Source organism: Staurois parvus, unplaced genomic scaffold (assembly GCF_062004578.1).
Source record: "Staurois parvus isolate SC_StPar_1 unplaced genomic scaffold, SC_StPar_1.0 ptg000365l, whole genome shotgun sequence".
Taxonomy (NCBI): Eukaryota; Metazoa; Chordata; class Amphibia; order Anura; family Ranidae; genus Staurois; species Staurois parvus.
In genome coordinates, this window is record NW_028318161.1 from 166811 (window position 1) to 191579 (window position 24769).

General features: G+C 40.1%; 1 protein-coding gene across 1 annotated transcript; it reads right to left on the reverse strand.

The window, feature by feature from the left end:
* Positions 1 to 1189: 1189 nt before the first annotated feature.
* Positions 1190 to 24496, reverse strand: C1GALT1C1 (C1GALT1 specific chaperone 1). The gene is made up of 2 exons (XM_089685176.1): positions 24420 to 24496; positions 1190 to 11368 (listed from the first exon to the last, which is right to left on the reverse strand). Exon 2 carries the CDS (start codon positions 11362 to 11364, stop codon positions 10411 to 10413), a length of 954 nt encoding a protein of 317 aa, XP_089541302.1. The 5' UTR covers positions 11365 to 11368; positions 24420 to 24496; the 3' UTR covers positions 1190 to 10410.
* Between the last annotated feature and the right edge of the window lie 273 nt (positions 24497 to 24769).

Here is a 24769-nt window from a genome sequence, read left to right on the forward strand (position 1 = left end):
TTCACCTCTGACTGTCCTATGAGGCTGCATGACACCTGACCCTCTGTCTGGACAGTGCTGATCACATGCATTCTCCCCCCTCCCCAAAAAAAAAAAAAACCTCTCTAACAATACACACCAAACAGGGCATGTGTAGAATTGCCACTGCTGCTCTGTAGTATGGCATATTGATTGGGGACATCAGAAGAAAAGGAGAATCAGAGAAGACAGCATCAGACAGCCTTTTTACACAATATGGAGGATTAACCCCTTAAATTCGACAGTGAATATAACAAGCATGCTTTACTGCATATACAGACTGATTTTACTGTTGTGGGTTTAGTAACACTTTAAGGTAAAAAAAAAAAATCTTCTGCCTTTAGAACCACTTTGACTTTAAAATGTATGTACAGTAAACCATAGCAATACACTTTTCTTATTTCCTACCCTTTGTTCTGTTAAATATAACAGCAAAAGTGTTTTGTTTTATCTGTTCGGTAAGTTATACAAAAAATTCTGATGATCATGTCAGAAATTTAGAGCTGTGCTGTGTCCTTTGCACGTTATCTCAAGGAGTGTAATTTGCCTTTCTGGTTCTCATCTTGGACTACAGAATAATTAGTGTGTATGTTGTAATGACTGGAAGAGTTTGAGCTGCTTAGTAGAAAAAAAAAAAAAAGTTGGGCAGGGCTGACACTACTCAGTCCACAAAATTGCGTTGTCAGCCCACAAGGGGATTTAGTAACACGAACATAAAAGGTACCTTCTATTGCCTCTCAGCCTCCTCCAAATTGCTTTCTTAATGCTGTAATCTGACTTCCTATTTGAGGGTGGCCATGTTTGTTCTCCATAGCCCCACTATACTGTATGTATAAACATAGCAACCCTCTCTTGCTCACTCCCAAGATAGACTATGGAATACAGGATTTGTAATGTGCATCAAGCAGTGCTTATGACCGCAAGCAAGATGTACTGCGCGTTCCAAAACGAAAGCAAGGGGGAAAAAAGAGAGGTTTGGTAGCTCATGGAACACATTACAAAGAGGCAAAAAAACCCACAAATTTCATCCAATTTTAGATTAATGGGCCATTAAAACGTAGATTAGTAAGGGGTTTTTTTTGGATATGATTTTGCATCACTTTACCCACAGTAAATGATGTAACTGATAAACTCAAATAAGAAGCTCTTGTAGGGAAAAAAGCCACACACATTTGTTAATATAAAATAGTCTTTATTGAAGTACATTTCAAATTTTCCAGATCATATAAAATTACAAATATTTTTTACAAGAAAAGCTGTTAAATTTTCACACACCAAATGAAAAAATATAGCAAAAATATATGTACCCCAGAGAACCCCAAATTTTTAATTTATTAGAGACCTAACATATTACAGAACTTTGTATGCAGATCACTGTCTTTAGAAGTCATTTGAAGCTTAGAAATAAATTACAAGAGTTCTTGTGTATAGTTACAAAATTAGTTGTCAAGTCATGATCATATTCCAGTTTACAGGAAGGGAATAAGCAAACTCTATATGAGATACATTTAAATGGAGTGTTCTGAAGCAAAAAAGTGTTACAGGCTTTAAAAAGTATCAAAGTGTCAAAAGGCAAAATTGTATTTAGGTTCAGTCTATTTATCTCTAAATTCAAGCCATTTCCTTAACATCCATATCAGAAAATCTGAACAATAGAAAAGACATTAGCAAACACCGTACAGCAGGCACAACAACATGACTGCTCATATTATCCACAGAGCCTCCCCTGGCACAATGTGATGTGAAAGCCCTGCTGAAAAACCTATGCAGATACGGACTTTATGAATATCAGTAGCTGCATAAGGAACCAGCAGTGCACTGGTGAGCTGAGTGGGGCTCTGAAGGTAGGAGTAGTCAGCTTATGGTGCTCGCTGTACAGACTGTGCCACTTTGCCTACTTTCTTGTTTTTGTCTTGTCCATTGAGGGACACAATAAGTTTTTCACCTTCATGACATCCAAAAGCAGTCCCACTGAGGGGTGGGCAATACAGCAATCAAAAGCTAACAAGCCCAAGAAAAAACAAAAAATGGGGACTATCTGCTCTCAAAAAGTTAGCTCAAGGATATTAAACCCTCAAGTTTTCCCTATTTTTGTTCCCGAGTAATAATTAAGCATAAAGGGTCTAACCTTTTTGTCCATCTTCGCTTCTATATGTTGTTTTTCTTGGTCTATTTTCTCCCATTTCCTGGTGTCTTTCTTGATGGGTGCCCCCTTTGCAGCACCAATCTCATGGGGGCACCCATGCGTGTGCTCTCGCATCAGTGGAACTACATCCCTGCGGAGGCACGCTGGCTGTGCCCGCACACACAGGGACCCTGGCCATGGGGGACGTTGCAGCTCTGCCTCCCACGTCCTTTGATTGACATGGAAAACTGGAGCTCTGAACTCCAGTCCTACCTCCTGAGAGGCGGGAATGGGTGCGCCTGTGGGAGGAGCTGCTTTTGAGAACTCAGCTCATCCTCGAGCACACTGCTGACAGTGAGGCGATGCACTTGCGCAACAGCACTAGGCCTTTTGGGACAAGTAGTCCCAAAAGCTCTACGAGGGAGATGCTGGGAGTGCGCTCTGTGAAGCGGAAGTTGCTGTGTGACAAAACAAGCAGGACAGACGATTGGTCAGTAAATGACTTAGATAAACATTGTTTTTTGCAAAATGACAGAAGGATTTAGGCTTTATGCGCAGCATGGAAGTATAATATCAGGGAAAAAAAGGAGAGCCTTTAGAACCACTTTAAGTCCAAAGACAGCATCAGATTAGCTTGCAACATCCACGTGGTAGAACTTACAGAACATATGAACAGAAAACCAGCCGATGGCCTTGAAAATACAGGAAACAATTGCCTAATGCTGAAAAACCCAAAAGAGATCTAGAGTGCACATTCACAGAAAAGGGTTCAACCCGCTGAATCACCTAGAGGTGGTGTAATGAGAAGTCGGCGTACCCCTATGGGGGACCATCTGGGATTACAAAAAGGGAATCAGTCTTTCTGAAAGAAGCAATGGCTGAGAGACTCCCACAGCCCTAACCACACCTAGAAAGACAATGGAGGGAAATTTCCTTTTGCTGAATTGGAGCCAAACAGTCGGAAGAACAATGTCCTAGTTGGAGGCTAAAAACAAGTCTGCAAGGACAGAAACCTACAAAAAAAAATCTAGGGTAACAGCAAGACTTGCATGAAGTAAGCATCCTATGATCAATCATAGACCTTGTGGGAAGTAGCAGTCTTAACTTTTAGCATTATAGGAATAAAAGACTCAAAAGATACCCTTGTCTCTCAAAACATGGGCTTGAACAGTCATGTAGTTAAGGTCAGTGACTTAAGCAGGATGGCAAACTGGGCCTTCAGAGAGAAGGATCCTAGCAATCTAGCAAAACCCTTTTTTCCCCATATAGTATCAAGGAAGCATAAACATGATACTACTCCTGTTTTGCAAACATCTATGCAGTGCAGTGGATGGCATCAGTGCTCAGATCCAAACTGTTTTCTTCTGTGGCAGAAACCAGCATAAAAAGGGGCAATTTTTAAAAGGTGCCCAGCAAGCTATGTAGTTGTGGAAGCTCCCGATGTTGGACCAAAGTGATCCAGGGCACGCACTGAGACCATGACAGGAGCTCTGGACTTGGAAAGTGCTGTGCAGTTAATTTTTTTTTTTACCAGTCTGGAAAGTTCCCTACATGGAACTACCAGGATATCCCTGCAACATCCTGTCCAGTAGGGTATGGACGCAGCACTCTAAAGGCCAGGCTAAGGACAACCTCGGTAGATAGCTGCAATGTAAGTGACAAGCTTTAGCAGCAATGTAAAGAGGAGTCTTGGTTGAGGAAGAAATATTATGAAAATTGAGAAAAAAAAGTGGCACCAAAAATAGGTTAGTCTCCGATACAACAGAGCTGAGAAGTAGGTGTCCATCCATCTAGTACACTAGCAAAAAACTGAGGCATATTGGTAATCCTGGGCTAGCCTATAGTTTTTCTTTGCTAGTGTCCATTTGTCCTGTAGGCAACAGTAGAAGCAAAAGTGAAAGGTTTGCTGTGTCCCTCAAGGGAGAAGAAAGACATTTCTATTACTCACAGTCAAGTTCTCTTGTCAAGTATGCAATGTATCACTTGATAACCATATTCAAAATGCCTTGTCTTAATAACTATGGTCTCAGATGACAGCCATCTGATAAAACTAGTCACAAGTAATAAGTATTTCTGCAAGGTGGTAACAGATAGAGCATTTCAAGAGTGAACTGTAGTCCTCATGCACACTGGACATTATTACAGCTGCTGTTTTTGGCTTTTGACGTTTTTTTCTACAGCCAAGAAACCCCCCAGCATGTTATCCTATGTGTCCATGCACACATATTCTGCAATCAGCATTTTTTGGCTGGAAAAAACCATCAGAACTAGTGGGTTTCTACAGCAGTTTTTTAGCTTTAAAAATGCTCTAAAACTGAAAAACACGGTAAGTCGCGGCAAACTCGCGTTTTTTGAGCAAATAAAAATTTTTGTGGTAAGAAAACACTAAAAACCACAAATGCAAAAAAAGGCGGCTAAACGCTAATGCAAAAATGCTAAAAAACCTCCCGTTTTTTACAGAGCTAACGATAGCAGCGTTATTAAAACGCCCAGTGTGCATGGAGCCTTAAATGTGCACAAGAATAATATGGAGCTGTATGCCAAACCTCTGAGGTCTGGAGCACTCCTGGCTGCCTACTGAGTAACAGAGGTTTCAGTGACAGCCACGGTCTAGTCTAGGGGCCGAATCGATCAGCTCCTGGGCTTCTGTTCCTGCTACAAAGAACTCCAGAGAAGCAGTGGCATCAGGCAATGTAAACAATATATGAACAATGCTTCGGCACTCGGTTTACATTAAAATGTGATATGAAGTCACGGCACTTTCTGTAAGAATCAGCTCTGTTCAATCTCTCCCTGCAGCAGTAGATCATTGCTATTCGTGATCTATAGCTTGCGGACTACAGACAACAGTCGATCACGTTTAGGAAAGGATCTTTTGCTGCAGTGCTGAAAAATGTAACAAAAAAAAAAAAAGAAGGATATGAATACCTTTAACAAATTAATAAAAGAAAACCCTGTCCCCATTTATCTTAAGGTAACAACGAATGTGCTAGATGTTCTAGGTGGCGTTTGTGTTTACTGCATAAGCAAGCACAACGTTATTCAGTTTAAAAGAATTTTACAGTACCTTAACACATTAAAAAAATCAGACACAACTTATTGTAATGCAGAACAACGCAAATGCACAGCATACCCACTACTGTAACAGTGACTTGGGATGTCATTCACAACAAAGAGCACCTTGGCGCGTGCACAGCGGTGCACCGTTTACCACGCGTTGCAGTAATAACATATGGTAAGGTGCTCTTTACTGCACATAGAAACACCACAAACTTATGATAAGAAAACTTTAGTGCCACCCTCTGGATATGTCATTTTAAAACAACTATAGCAGGTATACCGGCTAAGATGTTAATTATGTTGTTTTTGGGAGAGATCTGCTTTAACTATTCTAACGTATCAACAAGGAACCAATGAAGTAAAAACAGACTTTCCAGACTGTATAATTAGAAAAAAAAAATTTTCTTTGAACAAGGTATTCCTTATTTTATAATTTACTTCAAACTTTACTAGAAAATATAATGTAGAGATGTTTGGTAGTGGTTTTAATATGATAGTTTTCAGTGGTTATTGGTTGACATTACTAAAGTGCCTTTTACGAAAATTCTGTCACTATCCCAAATATTAGCTTTAAAGTGGGTTCTTTACTTTGTGTATGAACACAATGCCAGGTAATACCTTTGTACCCAAAACATACAGATACTTTAACCACTTGCCCTCCTGAGGATTTACCCCCCTTCCTGACAAGGCCATTTCTTGCGAAATGGCGCTGCGTTATTTTAACTGACAATTGCGCAGTCATGCAATGCTGTACCCAAATGAAATTTATGTAGTTTTTTTCCCACAAATTGAGCTCTCTCTTGGTGGTATTTGATCACCTCTGTGTTTATTTTTTGCACTATAAACCAAAAAATGACTGTCAAATTTGAAAAAAACACAAACAATATTTTTGACTTTTTGCTATAAAATATATCCCCAAATTTTTCTTTAAAATCTAATTTCTTCATCAATTTAGGCCAAAATGTATTCTGCTACATGTCTTGGCTAAAAAAAAATAAAAACAAAATCCCAATATGTGTAAATCAATTGGTTTATGTGAAAGTTATAGCGTCTACAAATGGCAGTATATATACTGGAATTTTTATTATACTAGTAATGGCGGCGATCAGCGACTTATAGCTGGACTGTGGGGAGCATTCTGACACTGGGGGGAACTGACAGTGACACTAATAAAAAGCAGACACTATACTACTGACACTGGGCAGGAAAGGGTTAACATCTGGGGTGATCAAAGGGTTAACTGTATGCTGTGCGTGTTTTACTGTGTGCTTTACTAGGGAGACATGCTGCTTTGTATCTCTACTGTACAGAAATAGAAAACAGCAAGTCTATGCTGACAGAAGAGAGACCTGTGTTGTTTACACACAGGTCTCTCCCCTGTCAGCTTCCCCTGATGCTTACTGAGTGCCGGCCGGGACCTGGTGATTGACATCTCTGCCGCCAATAGCGGCGCAGGTAGGGCGGGGTGTGCCCCCTACCTGGAAATGCAATTTACATATATATACACGTGTTTTTCCACAGCCCTGTAGCAGTACTTCCACTATAGGGCGGAGGGCAAGTGGTTAATAAATAACTGTAAGGCCTCATGCACACAGGATATTTTGCTAATTTCTTCTGGCAATAGCGGTTTGGCAGAAAAACCGCCTGAAGCCTGTAAATGCGTGTAACGTGTGGTGCTCCACTCACTTGGCCATTAATTTGATTGGCCACAAAATCATTTATTCTGACCACTGAAAAGAATTAATGCTTAAAATATTAAAAGGCAGCCGAGCTGCTGCTGTGTGTGTCCATTCACACGCGGGGCTCTCTCCTCATTGGTTCCCTAGCTGTGATTGACAGTAACTGTGAGTTTTTCTTTTTTTTTTGTGCATGGACACATAGGCTAACATGTAAGAGTGTTTAGGCAGAAAAAAAATAAAATATTGGTAGTTGCCCCTAACAGCCATGTTAAAATTGTCTGTTGTGCATGAGGCCTCACGCTGACTGCAGTGACAATTGTGGGATTCAATTTACAAGTTAAAAATAGCAGGCACTCTAGAAATGTAACACAACTATCAGAAAGTAAGTGGTTTTATACATATTCATGATCTATACTGGCCAGAGGGTATGTACCCATTACAAAAAACTAAAACAAAAACAAAGACTGAGAAAAAGCCCTGCTTAAGTACTGCAAAGTCCCATCCACAACTCTGCCTGCCAGAAAAGCCTATTCTGTGCTTCATTCAGATGCTGCTTTTATTTTGTTACTAATGGCTTGACTTTCCCATCTGCCACTGGAACTATGTTCTGCTTACTCACTGTACCTCTTTCCAGTGAAAGTGCCTTCCCTGCCAATAATTGTGCTCTTTTTAAAGGGACAGCGAGTTAGGGCAGGAGATGACATTTTGTCTCCAAGGTCAAGTCATTAATGACAAAATAAATCAGGGTTAAAGTGCACAGAAGATTTTATTCTGATTAAAAAAGGTTTTTTTGGGGTTTTTTTTTTTTTTTTTTTTTTTTAGCAGGCACCTTCTTAGCAAGGATGTTTACGAATATAAAATGCTAACAGTTTCACTTTACGTTATATTCCAATGATATACGCTGGTTTAAAAGGGAACACTCATGTTATGTGCATCAGTTATTTAGGAAATCATTGCTGAAAGGAGATTTCTACCGTAAAAGGAAATTTTCTTTTTTTTTTTGTTTTAATCAGAAACACCAAAACATCTGGTAGGGGGCCCTAAAGCAGGGTCTACTTTTTATTTTACAAAAGATGAAACAACCCCCACCAGGCCTGCAGTTACAGTTGAATGTGTTCTGTTCTGAGACAACTGTATCAACAGTTTGTTTGTCCAACAATAAGGAACAATAGGCACTAATAATTTGTTCAGTGCTGAATGCAACTCAGACATTACAGTTTTCTTCAGGGCTGAACCAGGTATTAATAACATCTAACATCAGAGGATAATCATTTTCTCTCTTGAGGAAGCATTCAAGCACTGTTGACATGAGTGCGTAAACCTGCCATACATGGATTGAGATTCAATTCATGTATAGATGGGCTGATTGTACCCAAGTCAATCCATTGATTGACTTGGATACAAAACAGCCTGTCTGATTTTTTAAAAATTTGATTACTGCTGGTGGTTATAGAAGCTAGTAGTAATAATTGTGTTCTGCCAGCCAGGAAGGCTGCCTGCCAGTAGAACACATTAGTGCTGCAGGAGACATTCCCCCATCAAAATAGTGTTGATCGGGGAATGAACAATTGTCTTTCTCTCCACCCATAGTGGAAGAAAAGAAAATCAAGTCATCTATAGGCTGCCTAAGCCCTGGGTACAAAAAATGGTGTAAGCACAGGCTATAAACATAAAAGGTCAGTCAAACATGCTGGGTTTTTCAATATGCATGCCTGCTTGGATTGCCTGGTTATATATGTTTATGGCTATGAAGAAGGCAAAGCAGTTTATCCCAAGCTCCAAAACAGCAACAATCAGATGAAATCCAACCCAGCCAGTTGCTATTCCCCTTCCCTAAGGGGTTGGGAGGCTTGGGATGTCTGCTGGTGCCTACTGCATCTTTGCCCAATCCAGGCAACATAAGTCAAAGCAAGTCATGATCATCTCAGGTTAATGAGTACCATAACGCGTTGTGAAGAACATGAGTAGAAGTGTAAATCCCCAGGCACACAGGGTGTTAGTCCAGCTCTCACCTTTCCTCCTGGCAGCAGCGTTTTGACAGAAAAAATGCATCATCTGTGTAATTGCGCCTGGAGGCATTTAGCCATGTCAAGCTCTTGGATGTTAATTTAATTTGTCAGAATAATTATTTATTTTGGCCACTGAAATGAACTAACGCTCAAGCGCTTGATGCGCCTAATGTTAACGTGCTTTCAGATGCATTTCCACATGTCAAGCGTTTTTTCTGCCAAAACATGCTGGCAGTGGAGTTTTTTTCTACCTATAAGTGCCTATGTGTACATGGACACCAGGGCATTTAGAGGCATGAAAAAAAAACAAAAAACAAACAAACAAAAAAAAAAAAAAACGGTCACCCCTAAAAGCATGGTTTGTAACGCTCAACATTTAGCACTGCTAAATGAATGCAGACGTGGAGTCACCAAAAACTTTACAAGGAATGTGATAACTTCACACAGAGGTAGCCATGACAAGAGGGTATAAACTAATATGATGAGCCATAAAAGTTTGGTCTTGCTATATAGCAGCATCCAAGTACAACTGTTTCTAAAGCCTATTGTTTGTTAAGAAGGTTTTAGTTCAACTGATGAAGTATCCTGCTATTAACGTTGACCGTTATGTTCCACTTATAGAAACAAGTTTGTTTTTTAAATGGGTTTTGGCACACTGGTACATTTTTTTTTCTTTCAAAACACTTGGATGCTTCCTAGGCTGTAATAAGAAAGATGCCCAATGTATATTCTAAGTTACATGCTGTCCATCCAGTTTAACATGTATGTGAGGTAATGGAGTCTGAGGTTGGTGATAAAAAAAAAAAAAAAAGGAAGTGCTAATAAATGCACTTTGGAAAAGAGCTCAATCGGCTTAATGCATTAAAGCTGAAGGAAAGGAAAACTAGTTATGATGCCCATTTTATCTCAACATTAGTTTCCAATATTTTGAAATAGAAGATGGACTATCCACAACAGCCCATCAGTGTCTACAGATAGTTGTGTATTTATTTGAAGCTACGAAATAAAACCCAATATTTGTTCAGTTGCAATGGCCAATACTTCCACCTTCCCTTTGCCTCTATAAATCAGCCTGTGTGTTGTTTGAGAAGAGCATTTAGTGAACCTATTCATCACATAGGTGACATATTCTATCTTTCAAATCATTTACACTCTCCCATAGGGAGTATGCCAGTAGAATTGTACAAACTTACCGCTGAAATGGAAAAGATCAACCCAGCTTTTAAAGATTTAGAAAAATAGATTTTGAGTGCAAAAGTCATTACTGTGTAAAATCCATTGCAGTTTTTGTTAGAAGACAAATATGCAGTCCTGATATGGTTGCAAGAAAAAAAAAATCCATAACTCCTACACTGTACACAAAACAAAATAGTAAATTACACATATACAAAGATCAAGCTGTTTTTTTCGTCCATTTAATTCCTTTACCTGTCCCATGTTGCTAGATGTTGATATTTTAGAAATTCAACTGTTTTCTTGGTGTCAACAGTGTAACATTTAATGATAAAGACTGGTCTGGTCAATCATTATCGGAATTTGGTGGTGGTAAAAATACCAATGCATCATTAAAGCTGTGTCCGTATGCTCTTAATCTGTAAACACCATACATCATGACTTGCATGTTGTTAGGAGATAGTCCACTGAAGGTGATTGCCATGTCTGAACAGCAACCCTCAACCACCTTTTGTGGGTCATTTGCCATTGCCTCTTTAATTAGGGTACCCACTGATTTTGTGTTGAAGACATTTTTACCTTCAGAATCTTCGGCATTTTCTGCGAGCACACCCTTGTGCTTGAGGCACATTGCTAACTGCTTGTCTTCGGAGACCTTCCATATGATGCTGCCTGTTTCTGGACACTTGTCTGGCTTATTCATCAAGTCCACAAAACGATTTACACACTCAAGGCTGAGTACTATGCCACCTGCAATATTCACGTAATCCAAATCTCCATCTTTCACAGTGTGACCAATATAGAATGGCTCTGATGGGTCTTTCTTCAGAAGAAAGTATTTCAGGTTTTCAATAATGGCAAAGGTGGACGGCTGACTGATGAAAAACCAGTTGTACTTGTCTTTGTGGTTTTTGTATGCCATTTGGATAGCTTTTCTCATCATAACCCACATGTCGTTACTGTCAAGAACAATGGAGTCAAACACCTTCATGTGCTCAGAGCTGTAGAAGTCAGCCTTGTCACAGTGCTTACTCCAGGTGGTTCTCGCAGCTGCCCAGAGGCTCAAGTCTTTTGGTCTGACAAGGATAATACAGTACACTTGGATGCTTTCGCTAAGTTCCATCTTCTCTGTCCCCATCAGTTTGAGAACCTCCTCTTTATTAGGGGCATGAATGTGATGGTGTTCATGAGAGGTAGTGGGCTCGTGGCTCAATTTAATGTGTCCTAGAAGAGTAATCACTATGCAGAATGCAACTCCTATCAGCATTCCCCGCATAAACGAACCGCCTTCTGAAATCATCTTCCTACAAAAAGAAAAAAAAAACTCATTATAAACAAACTGGCAAGGAGGATAAGACAACGTGTTAAAATTGTTTGAAAGGAAATTGCCGATAGTACCATTTCTTTCATTTTCAATTATGTACTAGAGAGCAAAAGTTCAAAAGAAACATTTCCTTTGAGAAATATGGGGACAGTTATTTGTTACCTTCTCAACCACCTGACCTCTGGAAGGTTCTACCCCTCTCATGACCAGGGAATTTTTTTTCTATTCAGCAATGTGCTACTTTACTGGCAATTACTTGGTCATGCAACACTGTACCCAAATAAAATATACAGAATTTTTTTCACACAAAATAGAGCTTTCTTTTGGTGGTATTTGATCACCACTGGGTTCTTACTATAAAAATGAAAAAGAAAAAAAAATGTTGAAAAGAAACAATATTTTTCACTTTCTGTTCTAAACATACCCAATAATAAAAAAAAAACAATTCTCCATAAATTTAGGCCAAAATTTATTCTGCTACATGTCTTTGTAAAAAAAACAAAAAACAAATTCCATTAAGTGTATATTCACTGGTTTGTGCGAAAGTTATAGTGCCTATAAACTATGGTAAATATACTGGAATTTACAGAGCTATAAACACTATACTTGTAACAGAGGTGATGAGTGACATAGTGTAACTGTGCGGGCGATCTGGCGCTTACAAACACTGACTGGGAGGGACACTTACTGACTTACACTAATACATTGATTAGGTATAACACTGTACTAATGACACTGGCTGGGAAGGGGTTAACATCAAGAGGCAATAAAGAGGTTAACTGTGTGCCTAACAAGTGAAATGTGTTTGTAATGTGTTTTGCTTTTACTTACAGATCTAGATGTGTTTTTCTCCCTGCTTTACAGGGAAAAGAAACAGCCAGATTACTGTTCTGTGTACCAAGTTCTGTGTGTTTGTAAATTGGACACAGCCGATCAGCAAGTTTCAGCAAAGATCATTGGCTAAAGCCTGCTGGCAAACTCAGGTCAGCAGGGGGCGCATGTATGTGTGGCCCAAACCCAGAAGAAAGGCAGCAGTGTACTGGTACATTGCCAAGCCTGCACCTGCCACCAGCTCGCAGTCAATGTAATGTGAGTGAGTGACAAGTGGTTAAAGTGCTAAAATACTAATGGCCTGGAATAAGTATGCAGATCTTAGATTTTAAAAGTCCTTATGTGCATACTAGTTCTGGGCTAGTGACTAAAATGATTGGCAGCCACCCAAGTAGCATTTGTAGAATGCGGAGTCAGCAATGGCAGCCTCCATATTTCTCAGAAACAAGATTGCCATTACACATTTTAATCAGATTTGTTACCATGGGAAACAAATACTCCTCTTCCCAACCCCCTTACGGTTCATAGCAATCAAAAAACTGAACTAGAATATGATGCATCTACTGAAAGGAACAGGATTACACCAAAACAGAATTAGGATAGGCTGCACTTTACAGACTTTAACCACTTCAATACCGGGCACCTTTACCCTCTTCCTGCCCAGGCCATTTTTCAGGTTTCAGCGCTCTCACACTTTGAATGACAATTGCGCGGTCATACAACATTGTACCCAAACTAAAATTTTATCATTTTCTTCACACAACTAGAGCTTTCTTTTAATGGTATTTAATCACCACTGGTGTTTTTATTTTTTGCTAAATTAACAAAAAAAGACTGAAAATTTTGAAAAAATAAAACACGTTTTTCTTTGTTTCTGTTATAAAAGTTTGCAAATAAATAATTGTTCTTCATAAATTTAGGCCGAGATGTATTCTGCTACATGTCTCTGGTGAAAATAACCCAAATTAGGATGTATTATTTAGTTTGTAGGAAAGTTATAGAGTTCACAAACTATGGGATATATCTGAATATTGATCAATCCTGAAGTACTGACAGCCACTCTAATTTCTTGAAGTCCAAGAATATCAGAACAGTACAGATATCCTCCAAATGACCCCTTTTTGCAGAGTAGACAGTCCGACGTACTTCATAAGAGGCATGGCGAGTTTTCTGAAGTTTTATTTTTTTGTCATAATTTTTCGGAAAATGAAAAAATTAAAAAAATTATTTTCACAATTTTTTTTTTTTTACATATTGTCACCAGTGCAGTACAGCATCATCATATAACTGGCATGGCGGTGATCAGGGACACTGACTGGTGACAGTATGAAAAAAAAACGTTTTTAAACTTTTTTTAAAGATTTTTTTTTCATATTTCACTATGACCAAAGTAGTACAATGTTACCATAGTAACATTGTACTACTTTGGGGAAGTGATCAGTATTTTTCTTTTTCTTCTTTTTTTTTTTTTACACAATTTGCTTATAGCAAAGAATTACTTTGCTATAAGCAAGCATTTACCTTATGACATCCATTCATCCAGGGTTTTTTTTTTTTTGTTTGTGCTTAGCTGTGATTTGGCCACGGCTAATCACATGACACAGCTGGGCTGTGATTGGCCCAGCATGTGCATGTGATCGCTGTGACCAGTCACAGCTACACACACTAGTATACAATGGATGGCATGAATGAAGCCATCCATTGTAACTGTCATGTGACCTGCTGTGATTGGTCACAGCAGGTCACATGGTATGAGCAACGGGGCCGGTACTCAGATCTGTCATCGGCCATGTCCATGGTACACGGCCGGTGACAGATTGTGCCGCTGCGTGGCTCTGCAGGTGCGCAAACTGCACATGCCCAAAAGGACGCCATATGGCGTCCACCCAGAAAGGTGAGTGTTTTTGCTGGCTGCCATTCGGCCATAGGTGGGAGGAGGTTAAACTTTGTTTACTTGCTAGGCTACATAAAGAACTTCATAAATTAAGGCTCCATACACATTAGCGTTTTTGTAAAAGCTCAAAAAACACTAGAAGAAAACCCTGGATGAAAAACGCTGATAATAGCGTTTTGTGCTGACTTGTAGTAGCATTTAGGAGCGTTAGCTTTTTTTTAACCGTTTTTTTAGTACCCGGAAAAAAAAAAACATTTGAGAAAAGCTGTTAGGAGCATTTTAGTAGTGTTTAGGAGCGTTCAGAGTTTTTTTCTGCCGGAAACATGCTCCCAAAAATTCTTCAAAAGATGTTTTCTGCTCCTAAACACTGTAGCCTGAAAAACGTTTCTAGCATAGTGTACATGGATACGTAGGATAACACTGTTAGCTTCCAGGGGCAAAAAAAAAATGCTAATAGCAGCTTCTAGGAGCTTACAAAAACGCTAGTGTGCATACAGCCTAAAGGTTTTCAGGTCAGCTAGGTCAAAAAATATGAATATTTTTCTGCCACAGAAAACAAGCTTTTATACACCCTAGTGAAGCAGACAGCTTTTTATTGTTGGATTATTATAGCAAGTTATTTGTAGCCCTCGGAACACAGGTCAAATATCAAACATAAACCTGTATAGACTCTGAACAGAAGGTCATATTGGAAAATGTGCAGGTGGACTTGTTTAGTGCTTTTGTGTATTAAACATCTGACACCACTACTGTGACAACAAGACTGGAAAGTACAACTCCAGCCAATAATATAGAAGTTGAGGACACAGTAAAACATAATTCATTTTCCATCAGAAGTGGAACAATTCTCTATGAAAACATGTCCTCATTAGGAATGGTTACTGAAAGAGAAACTCCAAGGGGAACGTTTTAAGATTTTAAAGTGGTTGTAAACCCTTACCTATACCCAATTAAGTGGTTGGCTTTAGGTGATACACAGAGGTGACACAAATTCTCCTACATAGTTGTTTATCTGCAGCCATTTGTCCAGTATATCCTTGTAAAGCTCAGAAATTAAAGCGGAAATTGACCCCAAAGGGAAAGTTCTGTTTGTTTGCATTGTCCACTTCCACATTTGGCACTGTTTGGGGGGAGAGGATACCTGATTATAACAAGTACCCACTTCCAATCAGATTGCCGCTTTATAAAGCTTGTCTGAATGGTCAGAAAACAGGGGGCGGAGAGCTGATGGGAAGGAAGGGACACAACCCCCTTCAAACAGCACACAGGAACAGAGCTGAGGCTATCAATCACAGTCTTTGTGATGGAGATCCCTCCCTGTCCTTTTTTTTTGCTTGGCATCTGAAAAACCTGTCTATACAAATAGAAGAGGAATGAGACAGCAGACAGAAATGATACTTAGTGATCTGGATTTGGACAAGTACACACTATAGATGGATATATTTTGTTCAGATTTTATGTCTGAGGTTACAACCACTTTAAGCCCTGGTTCACACTAATGAAGTGCGGAATTTGCAGCGTTTTCTGTGTGAATTCTGCAAGGCATCAGAATCGCACCCCGTTCATGTGAACAGATGCGGGTGAGTATGTTAAGTTAACAACACCCCGAAAGCGGTCCACAAAAAGTGGTGTGATGTGCAGAATCAGATCGCATAGGTGTGAATACCCATGCGATCCAATTCTAGTGCGGACCCAAAAAAGGGTCCCACATACAAAATGTATGGCTCCAATTGCACCGCACACAAATCGCATGCGATTTGCACAGGAATGCAGTGCGGCTCCTGTGTGAATCACATATGCGATATACCGCACTGCATATATGTGAACCCAGGCTAAGGGGTAAAATCTTGCTGTAATATTTTGTATTGCAGCCTCTATTCCTGTTTGAAAGATTTTCTCACCTTCTCTCCCAAGGACAGTGGTCAACAGGACGGCTGCATTCATACCTGAGGACAGCGATTTTCAGGAGTTTTTATATGAGCATTTCTGCAAGTGTATATGGGCATTTTTAGAAGAGTATTACATGTGTTTTACATGTGTATTCAAGCTTGGGCTTTTTGTTTCAGCCAATGGAAATCACTAGGGGGAGGATATAAGTTAATATACAATGGATATAAAAAGTCTACACACCTCTGTTAAAATGTCAGGCTTTTGTGATATAAAAGAATGAGACAAAGATAAATCATTTCAGAACTTTTTCCACCTCTAATGTGACCTATAAACTGTACAACTTAATTGAAAAACCAATTGAAATCTTTCAGGGGGGAAGTAAACATAAAAAACTAAAATAATGCGGTTGCATAAGTGTGCACACCCTCTTATAACTAAGGATGTAGCTGTGTTCAGAATTAAGCAATCACATTCAAAATCACGTTAAATAGGAGTCAGTACACACCTGCCATCATTTAAAGTGGCTCTGATCAACCCCAAATAAAGGTCAGCTGTTCTAGTAGGTCTTTCCTGACATTTTCTTAGTTACATCCTACAGCAAAAGCCATGGTGCGCAGAGAGCTTCCAAAGCATCAGAGGGATCTCATTGTTAAAAGGTATCAGTCAGGAGAAGGGTACAAAAGAATTTCCAATGCATTAGATATACCATGGAACACAGTGAAGACAGTCATCATCCAGTGCAGAAAATATGGCTCAACAGTGACATTACCAAGAACTGTACGTCCCTCCAAAATTGATGAAAAGACGAAAAGAAAACTGGTCTGGGAGGCTGCCAAGAGGTCTACAGCAACATTAAAGGAGCTGCAGGAATATCTGGCAAGTACTGGCTGTGTGGTACATGTGACAACATCTCCCGTATTCTTCATATGTCTGGGCTGTGGGGTAGAGTTGCAAGACAGAAGTCTTTTCTTACGAAGAAAAACATTAGTCTGGATAAATTTTGCAAAAACACATCTGAAGTCTCCCAAAAGCATGTGGGAAAATGTGTTATGGTCTGATGAAACCAAGATTGAACTTTTTGGCCATAATTCCAAAAGATATGTTTGGTGCAAAAACAACACTGCACATCACCAAAAGAACACCATACCCACAGTGAAGCATGGTGGTGGCAGCATCAAACTTTGGGGCTGTTTTTCTTCAGCTGGAATTGGGGCCTTAGTAAACATAGAGGGAATTAGGAACAGTTCCAAATACCAGTCAGTATTGGCACAAAAGCTTCAGGCTTCTGCTAGAAAGCTGAACATGAAGATCGATCTCATCTTTCAGCATGCCAACGAGTGTTTTTGCAAGGAAGAGTTGGCAAATATTGCCAAGTCAAGATGTGTCATGCTGATAGACACATACCCAAAAAGACTGAGTGCTGGAATAAAATCAAAAGGTGCTTCAAAAAAGTACAGGTTTAACCTCCCTGGCGGTCTAACTAATCAATATTTTTAAATCTCAAAGAAATACATTGTTTTGCATGGAAATTTATATTGTTTTATATTGTAGGCCTGTAATTCTTAGGAATAACTCACTTAAATCTGTCCGAACAAGAGTCTAGTAAACATACCAGGCTTAATAAAGTTTGAAACATGAAATCATAAAATTATAATATAATAAATAATTACAAAATAATAATACAATAATAATAAATTTAATTCAATAATGTAATCAAACCAAAAACACTGAAATTTGAAATAGAGCACCAAGTTCGCACATCACTGAGGAAAGTCGCAGAATCATTTTCAGTGTCTGATGACGAATTTCCCCACGAATCATTATCACTCAATTCTGCAAGTGGTTCTGATTTACTATCGCTGTTCTCTAGCTGGTCTAAAACCACTTTTGACCGAAAGGGAGACTTTTTGGTTGCCATGGACATTTTCAAGTTTCCAGGCAGAAAGAACGGAAAAAAGTGAAGCAGAGTACTGGACAAAGCACTAGGGATGACATTTAGGTGAAATGGATTGATACAGTAATGTAATCCTAACAGATTACAATGTATTGTGTGTATGTCATATTTTTACTTTTCTGAATCTCCCGCCGGTTTTGTCACCCTGTGTATCAACAATCGCAGGGAAGGGAACCCGGAAGACGGATGTTGGTATGGGCCAGAGGACACAGTGGGAGGACATCGGGGGATCGCAGGACAGACATTAAAGTGTAATCCTGAGCATGGCTCGGAGTTACCGCTTTTGGTACTGCAAATTAACCACGAACCACACTCAGGATTACCGCTAGGAAAGTTAAAGGTGTGCACACTTATGCAACCATATTATTTTAGTTTTTATTTTTACTTCCCTCCACCTAAAAGATTTCAGTTTGTTGTTCAACTGAGTTGTACAGTTTATAGGTTACATTAAAGGTGGAAAAAGTTCTGAAATGATTTATCTTTGTCTCATTTTTTTTACATCACAGAAACCTGACATTTTAACAGGGGTGTGTAGACTTTTTATATCCACTGTAGGCTAAAAAGAAATTCAAGAGTTTTCAGGCATTCCCATTGAAGTCTATGGGGCCCAAAATGCTCAATTCTGCCTGAAAGTGATATTATATGTTCTTTGTATTTTATCAGCTCTCAGTGTTACTAGACCCGTGTTTGAGAACGGATTGATTGTCACTGTGTTTGGTCTGTATTGTCACTTTAAATAAAGAATAAAAAAATAAATAAATGTTGAACTACTTTTGAATGACATTACATCAAGCTGTCGAATGTACTGAGACTTTCTGTACAAATATTCACTTGAAAATCTACTAGTGTATAGCCAGCTTTACCGTCCAGATCAACAGATGAAAATAAAGTAAAAAAAAAAAAAAGCCTAAAAGATGAAAACTAATGTCATGGCCACATTAAGAAATGGTAAGCTGCAATATAATAAACCTTTGTCATTGGGTTTAATACCACTTTAAAAGCATGAGCTATATTATGACAAGGCATTTTAAATTCTTCCAATAAGGGAAATATTTTCTTAAAGTATTAAAGTCAATGTATTTTTTAAATAAACTAACATGTTGTTATGCTCACCTGCTCTATGCAGTGGTTTTGCACAGAGCAGCACTGATCCTCCTCCTCTTGGGTCCCCTGCTGGCGATCTAGGCTCCTCTTTTTCTTCCTGTGTCCCCTTAGCAAGCCATTTGTTATGGGGGCACACGTTACATGCATTGCCATCCACTTTGAATTTCAACCCAAAGCACTAAGGCAATGTTACTGTGTGCTGCAATGCAGCAGGTTTTGTGTTACAAATTCTGTGACACGTCTAATTTTCATCATGTCTTATTTGTTTTCAATGGGCTGCATTAACTAAATATACATTACAATACAAAATCCTTTAAAAACGTCTAGTTTTCTCCACTGTGAGTGGTAAACAGACATTTTCCATTCACACTGGTATGTTAAACGTCTTAACCTCTTGCCAAGCGTGTAATGCATATATGTGGCTGCGAGAAAAGTAGGCTTTAACACTCAGCCGCCATACGTGTCCAAGGCAACATGAGGTTGTATGCTGACAACGCGGTCAAAAAGTGCTCCCAGCAACCAAGCTGTTGCTGACAATTAGTCACAGCTTCTGTTCAGGAGTCAGTAGGATCATTTCAGCACTGTGACAGCCAATCACAGCATGATATCCACGTCACATCAAACAGTTAAAACAATAAGCATTTTTCCTCTTTTTTAATGGTAAATGCAGCTGGGAGAGAGGATTTCTTGTGCAACCTGCCAGATATCCCTCTGGGGACTAAGCAGGACTAGAACATCATTTTCCCAAGCTACTGCAGTTTGAGCAATGTACTGTTAATCTACAGGAATGTGGGCAAAGCTAGGCTTGGCTCTAAACAGATATGGCTATCAGTGTGTCAGGGCTGGGCTCCTGCTACTTAAGGAGCAGCTCTTTTCTTTCAGTGCTCAGAAGCTGCTCAGCTGTCAGTTAATTACCAGCCACTCATTGTCTCCACAGTGACTATTTTAGCAGCTTAGCTCGTTTCCTCCTTGCCCTTGCGTGGTCTATGATTTTGTGTGTTCCTGTGTACAACTCGGTCTGACTTCTCTTCCGGTTCCTGTTCCTGATTTTTGGCTCCTGACTACGCTGACTTCTGGTTTCCTGACTTTGGCTAGTCTGAATACATATCTGGCATCCAAACCCTGGCTTCTGTTTTGACTACATTCCTGATCAATGTTATATCTGATATTTCATTAAGGTGGGATTTTAACTGCGCTGTCTCTGCCTGGTTTATGGTTCCTGACACAATTTTGCCAAAATCCAAAGTGTTATAGAAGCAGCAAGGGTGACATCGCTGCAGTGAATTCACTGCATAAAAAAAGTAGTGCCTATCCAATGATTCTACTGGCAGGATCAACAGGTGTTTACAAATATCTACATATTTGTAGCGAGAAAAAAACTCTAGTCCCTGCATGCGAAGATGGCTCTATAAAATGCTTCAAGATAAAGAAGTTAACCGGAAAAAGGAAACCTGGAGCAATGATCATGACACCAACTTAAAGAGGAACATAAGCAAGGAATAAAAAGATAAAGAAGTACTTAAATATCACCTAATGGAATGTGCTCCCACACCACCACCTTCAGAAGGTGCATGCACTAAAAAGAGATGGATCTCAGACAATAAAGGTCAAACAGTGTAGGTTAACATCCATAAAATGGTCTTCATATTGGACACGCATACAGACAGATAAGTTCCAATTAACTGACTGTACATTTTTTTCTCTAGTGCAGCACATAACACATGGCAATGGAGTGCAATGTGCTGCACTAACAACTTATGGGGTTGATTTACTAAAACCAGAGAATGCAAAATCTGGTGCACCTGTGCATGGTAGCCAATCAGCTTCTAACCTCAGCTTGCTCAATTAAAGCAGAACTTTGACTATTTTTAATCCTTGTGCTGCTTCCTGGTTTCTTGCTTAGGAAAATTATGTCATACATCCCAGGAGTCTTCAGGAGGTATTTTCTCAACTAAGCACACCCGCCTGAGCTAAGGGCAGATGGATTCCAGGCAGTAAATTCTACATGAATCATCTGCCCTTGTTAAAGATTGCTGCAGCCAGAAATGCTAGAGGGTGTTTTTCAAAGTGATTTATCAGCAAGATAAAGCATGGAGACATGGATGGATGGGGGAGTTTGCTTTGAATGTTAAAAAATAAATTAAATAGCATTTTTAGTTTGTGCTGCTCAGATGTAGTGTAGTTACACTTTAAAGGATAAGTTCACCTTTTATAACATGTTACACCCTGAATATGGGTGTAACATGTTACAATCTGGCTGGCCCCTGCACCCCCCTCCCCCAATGCCAACTGTGACAGCTAGTGTGGGATCTTTTCCTTCACTAGCTGTCACAATTTAGAAAAAAAAAAAAAAACGTGTCTGTGTGGTCCTCCGCCCGGCCATGTCATTCATTCACAATATTCTGTGAATGAGAAAACTACAAGTCCGGGCAGCCTTTGCGGCTGTCAGCTTGTAGTTTTCAATGAACTACCACGGTGCTCCACAGCACCCTGTTAGTTCATTGAGCCTTCCTGTCAATAGTGTCATCTTGCTCGTACGGGATGTACAAACAAGCAGATATACTGACAGGTTAGAGGGACACCTGCATGGCACTAACGATCTGCTGATCGCCGGTGCAATACTTTACAGGCTCCACAAACAAAAAATTACAAATGCATATTTTTTTACCTGCAAAAAATGTGCATTTTGTATTTTTTTGTTAAAAGGTGAACTAATCCTTAAGGCTGGATGCACACTTGAGTGACTTGTAGCTTGAAGCTTGAAAAACGCTCAAATCAATTGTTCTCTATGATGCCTTTTCGTGCGATCAGGTGTGAACAGGCACAATTGAGAACAATTGATTTTTTAAGTTTGAGCGTTTTTGGAGCTTCAAACTAAAAATCGCTCAATTGTGAATCCAGCCTTAAGCTTTGATAAAAAAGAAAAAAAAAAAGCCTGAAAGCGGATTGGTATCTATGGAGATTTTGCACTCTCCAGTTTTATTCAAACAACCGCCATGTCTTATACTGGGCTGTGTACTGGGGTGCCATAGAATATCACTGACAATGAAAAACTCAGTGCACATTACTAGAACACACGTATGTAAAGATGAATTATGGTCTGGAACAAAAACAAATACCCTTGCAGTGAGCCCATTATCTGCATGGGCTTTGCACATCCTTTTTATGTATGTTTCCTCCTGCACTCCAAATTGGCTTCTGCCTAAACAGGCCCATGTATATATGTGAGATAAGGACCTTTAATTGTAAGCTCCTTGAGGACAGGCACTGATGTGAATGTACAATATGTAAAGTACTGTGTCAGAGCTATAGAACTACCTGTAATTAAAAAATAAAAAGAACCCCTTCCTGGCAGCCTGTTAACTAGGTCATAACACCAGAAGCGAGATGGACTTCTTGATCAAGTGATCACTGCGAATAGCAGTACAGTGCAGAAAAATATTCCCAATGCCCATCTGGTAAAGGGCTGCTTTGCTGACCACTGGTTGGGGACCGGAAAACAGCCCGGATTAGAAATTAAATAAAATGTGCAGTGCTAAAAACAATGTATCATAGTCCACATACAATATCAGCTAAAACGGTATACAACCATATGTGACAATCTGTGCATGTATAGGTGAGATAGCAGCAAAAACTTCAGTGTTGGTGCTCCAGAATAGTGGGGTAAGAATACGCACTCACCAGATGCGTAATGTAAATACGCATTAAATCAATCAGTGGAGGTCCCCTTTAGAGATCGGGTATGCGCCAGGTCAAGGATAATCCTCCCTTCGGATGATGGTGGTGCCTCAGAAGTTCCCAAGTGGTAAAGGATCCAATCAGCCAGAGGTCCCCTTTAAGCGAAGGGTGGGTGTAGAAGCCTGTGAGATAGGAACTCCCTCCTCTTGATACTGTGGTGGATCAGGTGGGCTCTATAAATTAATTGCTCCACATGGGGAGACATAAAACATGCCCATAGTGTAGTAGGTAATGTATAAAGGGTTTATTAAATTCCAGGATTTGCAAATAAAACACAAGTTCAAAGAACATTAAAATGGACTGACCGTCCATAAGTAAGATGTAACACGTGGCTTCGGCGGCGCGACGTCATGGCGTATTGGCTCCTCCTTACGCATTTCGTGCTCACGGCTGATTGGATCCTTTACCACCTGGGAACTTCTGAGGCACCACCATCATCCGGAGGGAGGATTATCCTTGACCTGGCGCATACCCGATCTCTAAAGGGGACCTCCACTGATTTATTTAATGCATATTTACATTACGCATCTGGTGAGTGCGTATTCTTATCCCACTATTCTAGAGCACCAACACTGACGTTTTTGCTGTTATCTCACCTATACATGCACAGATGGTCACATATGGACGTATACCGTTTTAGCTGATATTGTATGTGGACTGTGATATATTGTTTTTAGCTCTGCACGTTTTATTTGTATTGCTACTGAGGTTTTTTATTGGTTACCTTTAGTGCTACAGCTGCTACCCAGAGAGCGCTCACTTTTCTCTCCTCTTATTACCGGATTAGAATTTAAGTTACCAGCACACCAAAGATCTCCAAAATAACATCCAAATGGTTGATTATAATGATCACATCACAGGACAGAGTAGCAATGTTTCTGAGACACGTTCCTCAGGCGTGTGTGGCTCAGAAACGTCACACCTTTATGCTGTGATCAGTTAATAAACTATTTGCATGTTATTTTGGAGATCTTGTTGTGCTGGTGACATACCTTCTAATCTTCCTGTCACTGTGGTCACATGATCAGGGACCAGTCCTGCCAGCTCCTGATCACAGAGACAGCTCAGTCCCAGCATAGGAACCTCGGGGAATTAAGCAGCACCCTAATGGCCCCAGAATGTATGTGTCAGCAAGAGGTAAAAATCTGTGTGTTGCCCCAGAGAGCAAAGTTGAATAAAATCGTCCGGGAATGGATGGGGATAAAGTTCGTGTACAGCACTAGGGGGTGAGCAGACTTGTAAAGTATTACCGGGGGGGGGGTAATGGAGGGCAACTGATCAGGACCCAGCCCCTATGATCCCACATCTCAGGAAGACAAAGGGGGTAGGGGGGTCCTGATCTGCAGAATTGACAATACCTCCTTCAGCATGGAATGTTCTCCCACCCATGACTAGGGAACTACGAGCCACACTGGCCGCTGATGAGCCTAGTGGTAATGACCTGATAGCCATAGACTGTGGGCAGAAGAGCAGACACGACCAAGATCGGCCAGCGATCACAGCACAGAAGAAGACATGTACTCTCTGTGTCAGTGACGTACACGGTGCTATGTAAACACTGATGAAGAGCAACTGCTCATGGAACACACAGCAAAAGACATGTCATCCCCTCCAACTCACCCGCCTATCCCCTCACCGCCGAGCCCAGCACTGTCTCCAGCTCACCCACAACGTCTGCCGGATCTATTACTTCCGCCTTCATGCACTGATGACATGTCATCACGTGTACAGTCCTGACGTGTCACTGTGCGGGCGCGGCGGCCATGTTGGTTCCTGGCAAGATGCTTCTGAGTCTCCAATGCTGCAGATGTCAATAATTACCTTTGCTGTGTCAACACTGACATAACAATTATTTGATTGTAAAGGAGGAGGCAGTTGTTTGACTATTACGTTTACTTTCTTGTGCTTACGAACATACACTGTAACTCTTTAGGATCTAATTTTTTTCTGTTCCTATTTGACTTCCAGAA

What these genes read in the sequence shown, in the direction of transcription:
- C1GALT1C1 (XM_089685176.1), bottom strand. Translation starts at nt 11,364, where the DNA reads ATGATTTCAGAAGGCGGTTCGTTTATGCGGGGAATGCTGATAGGAGTT.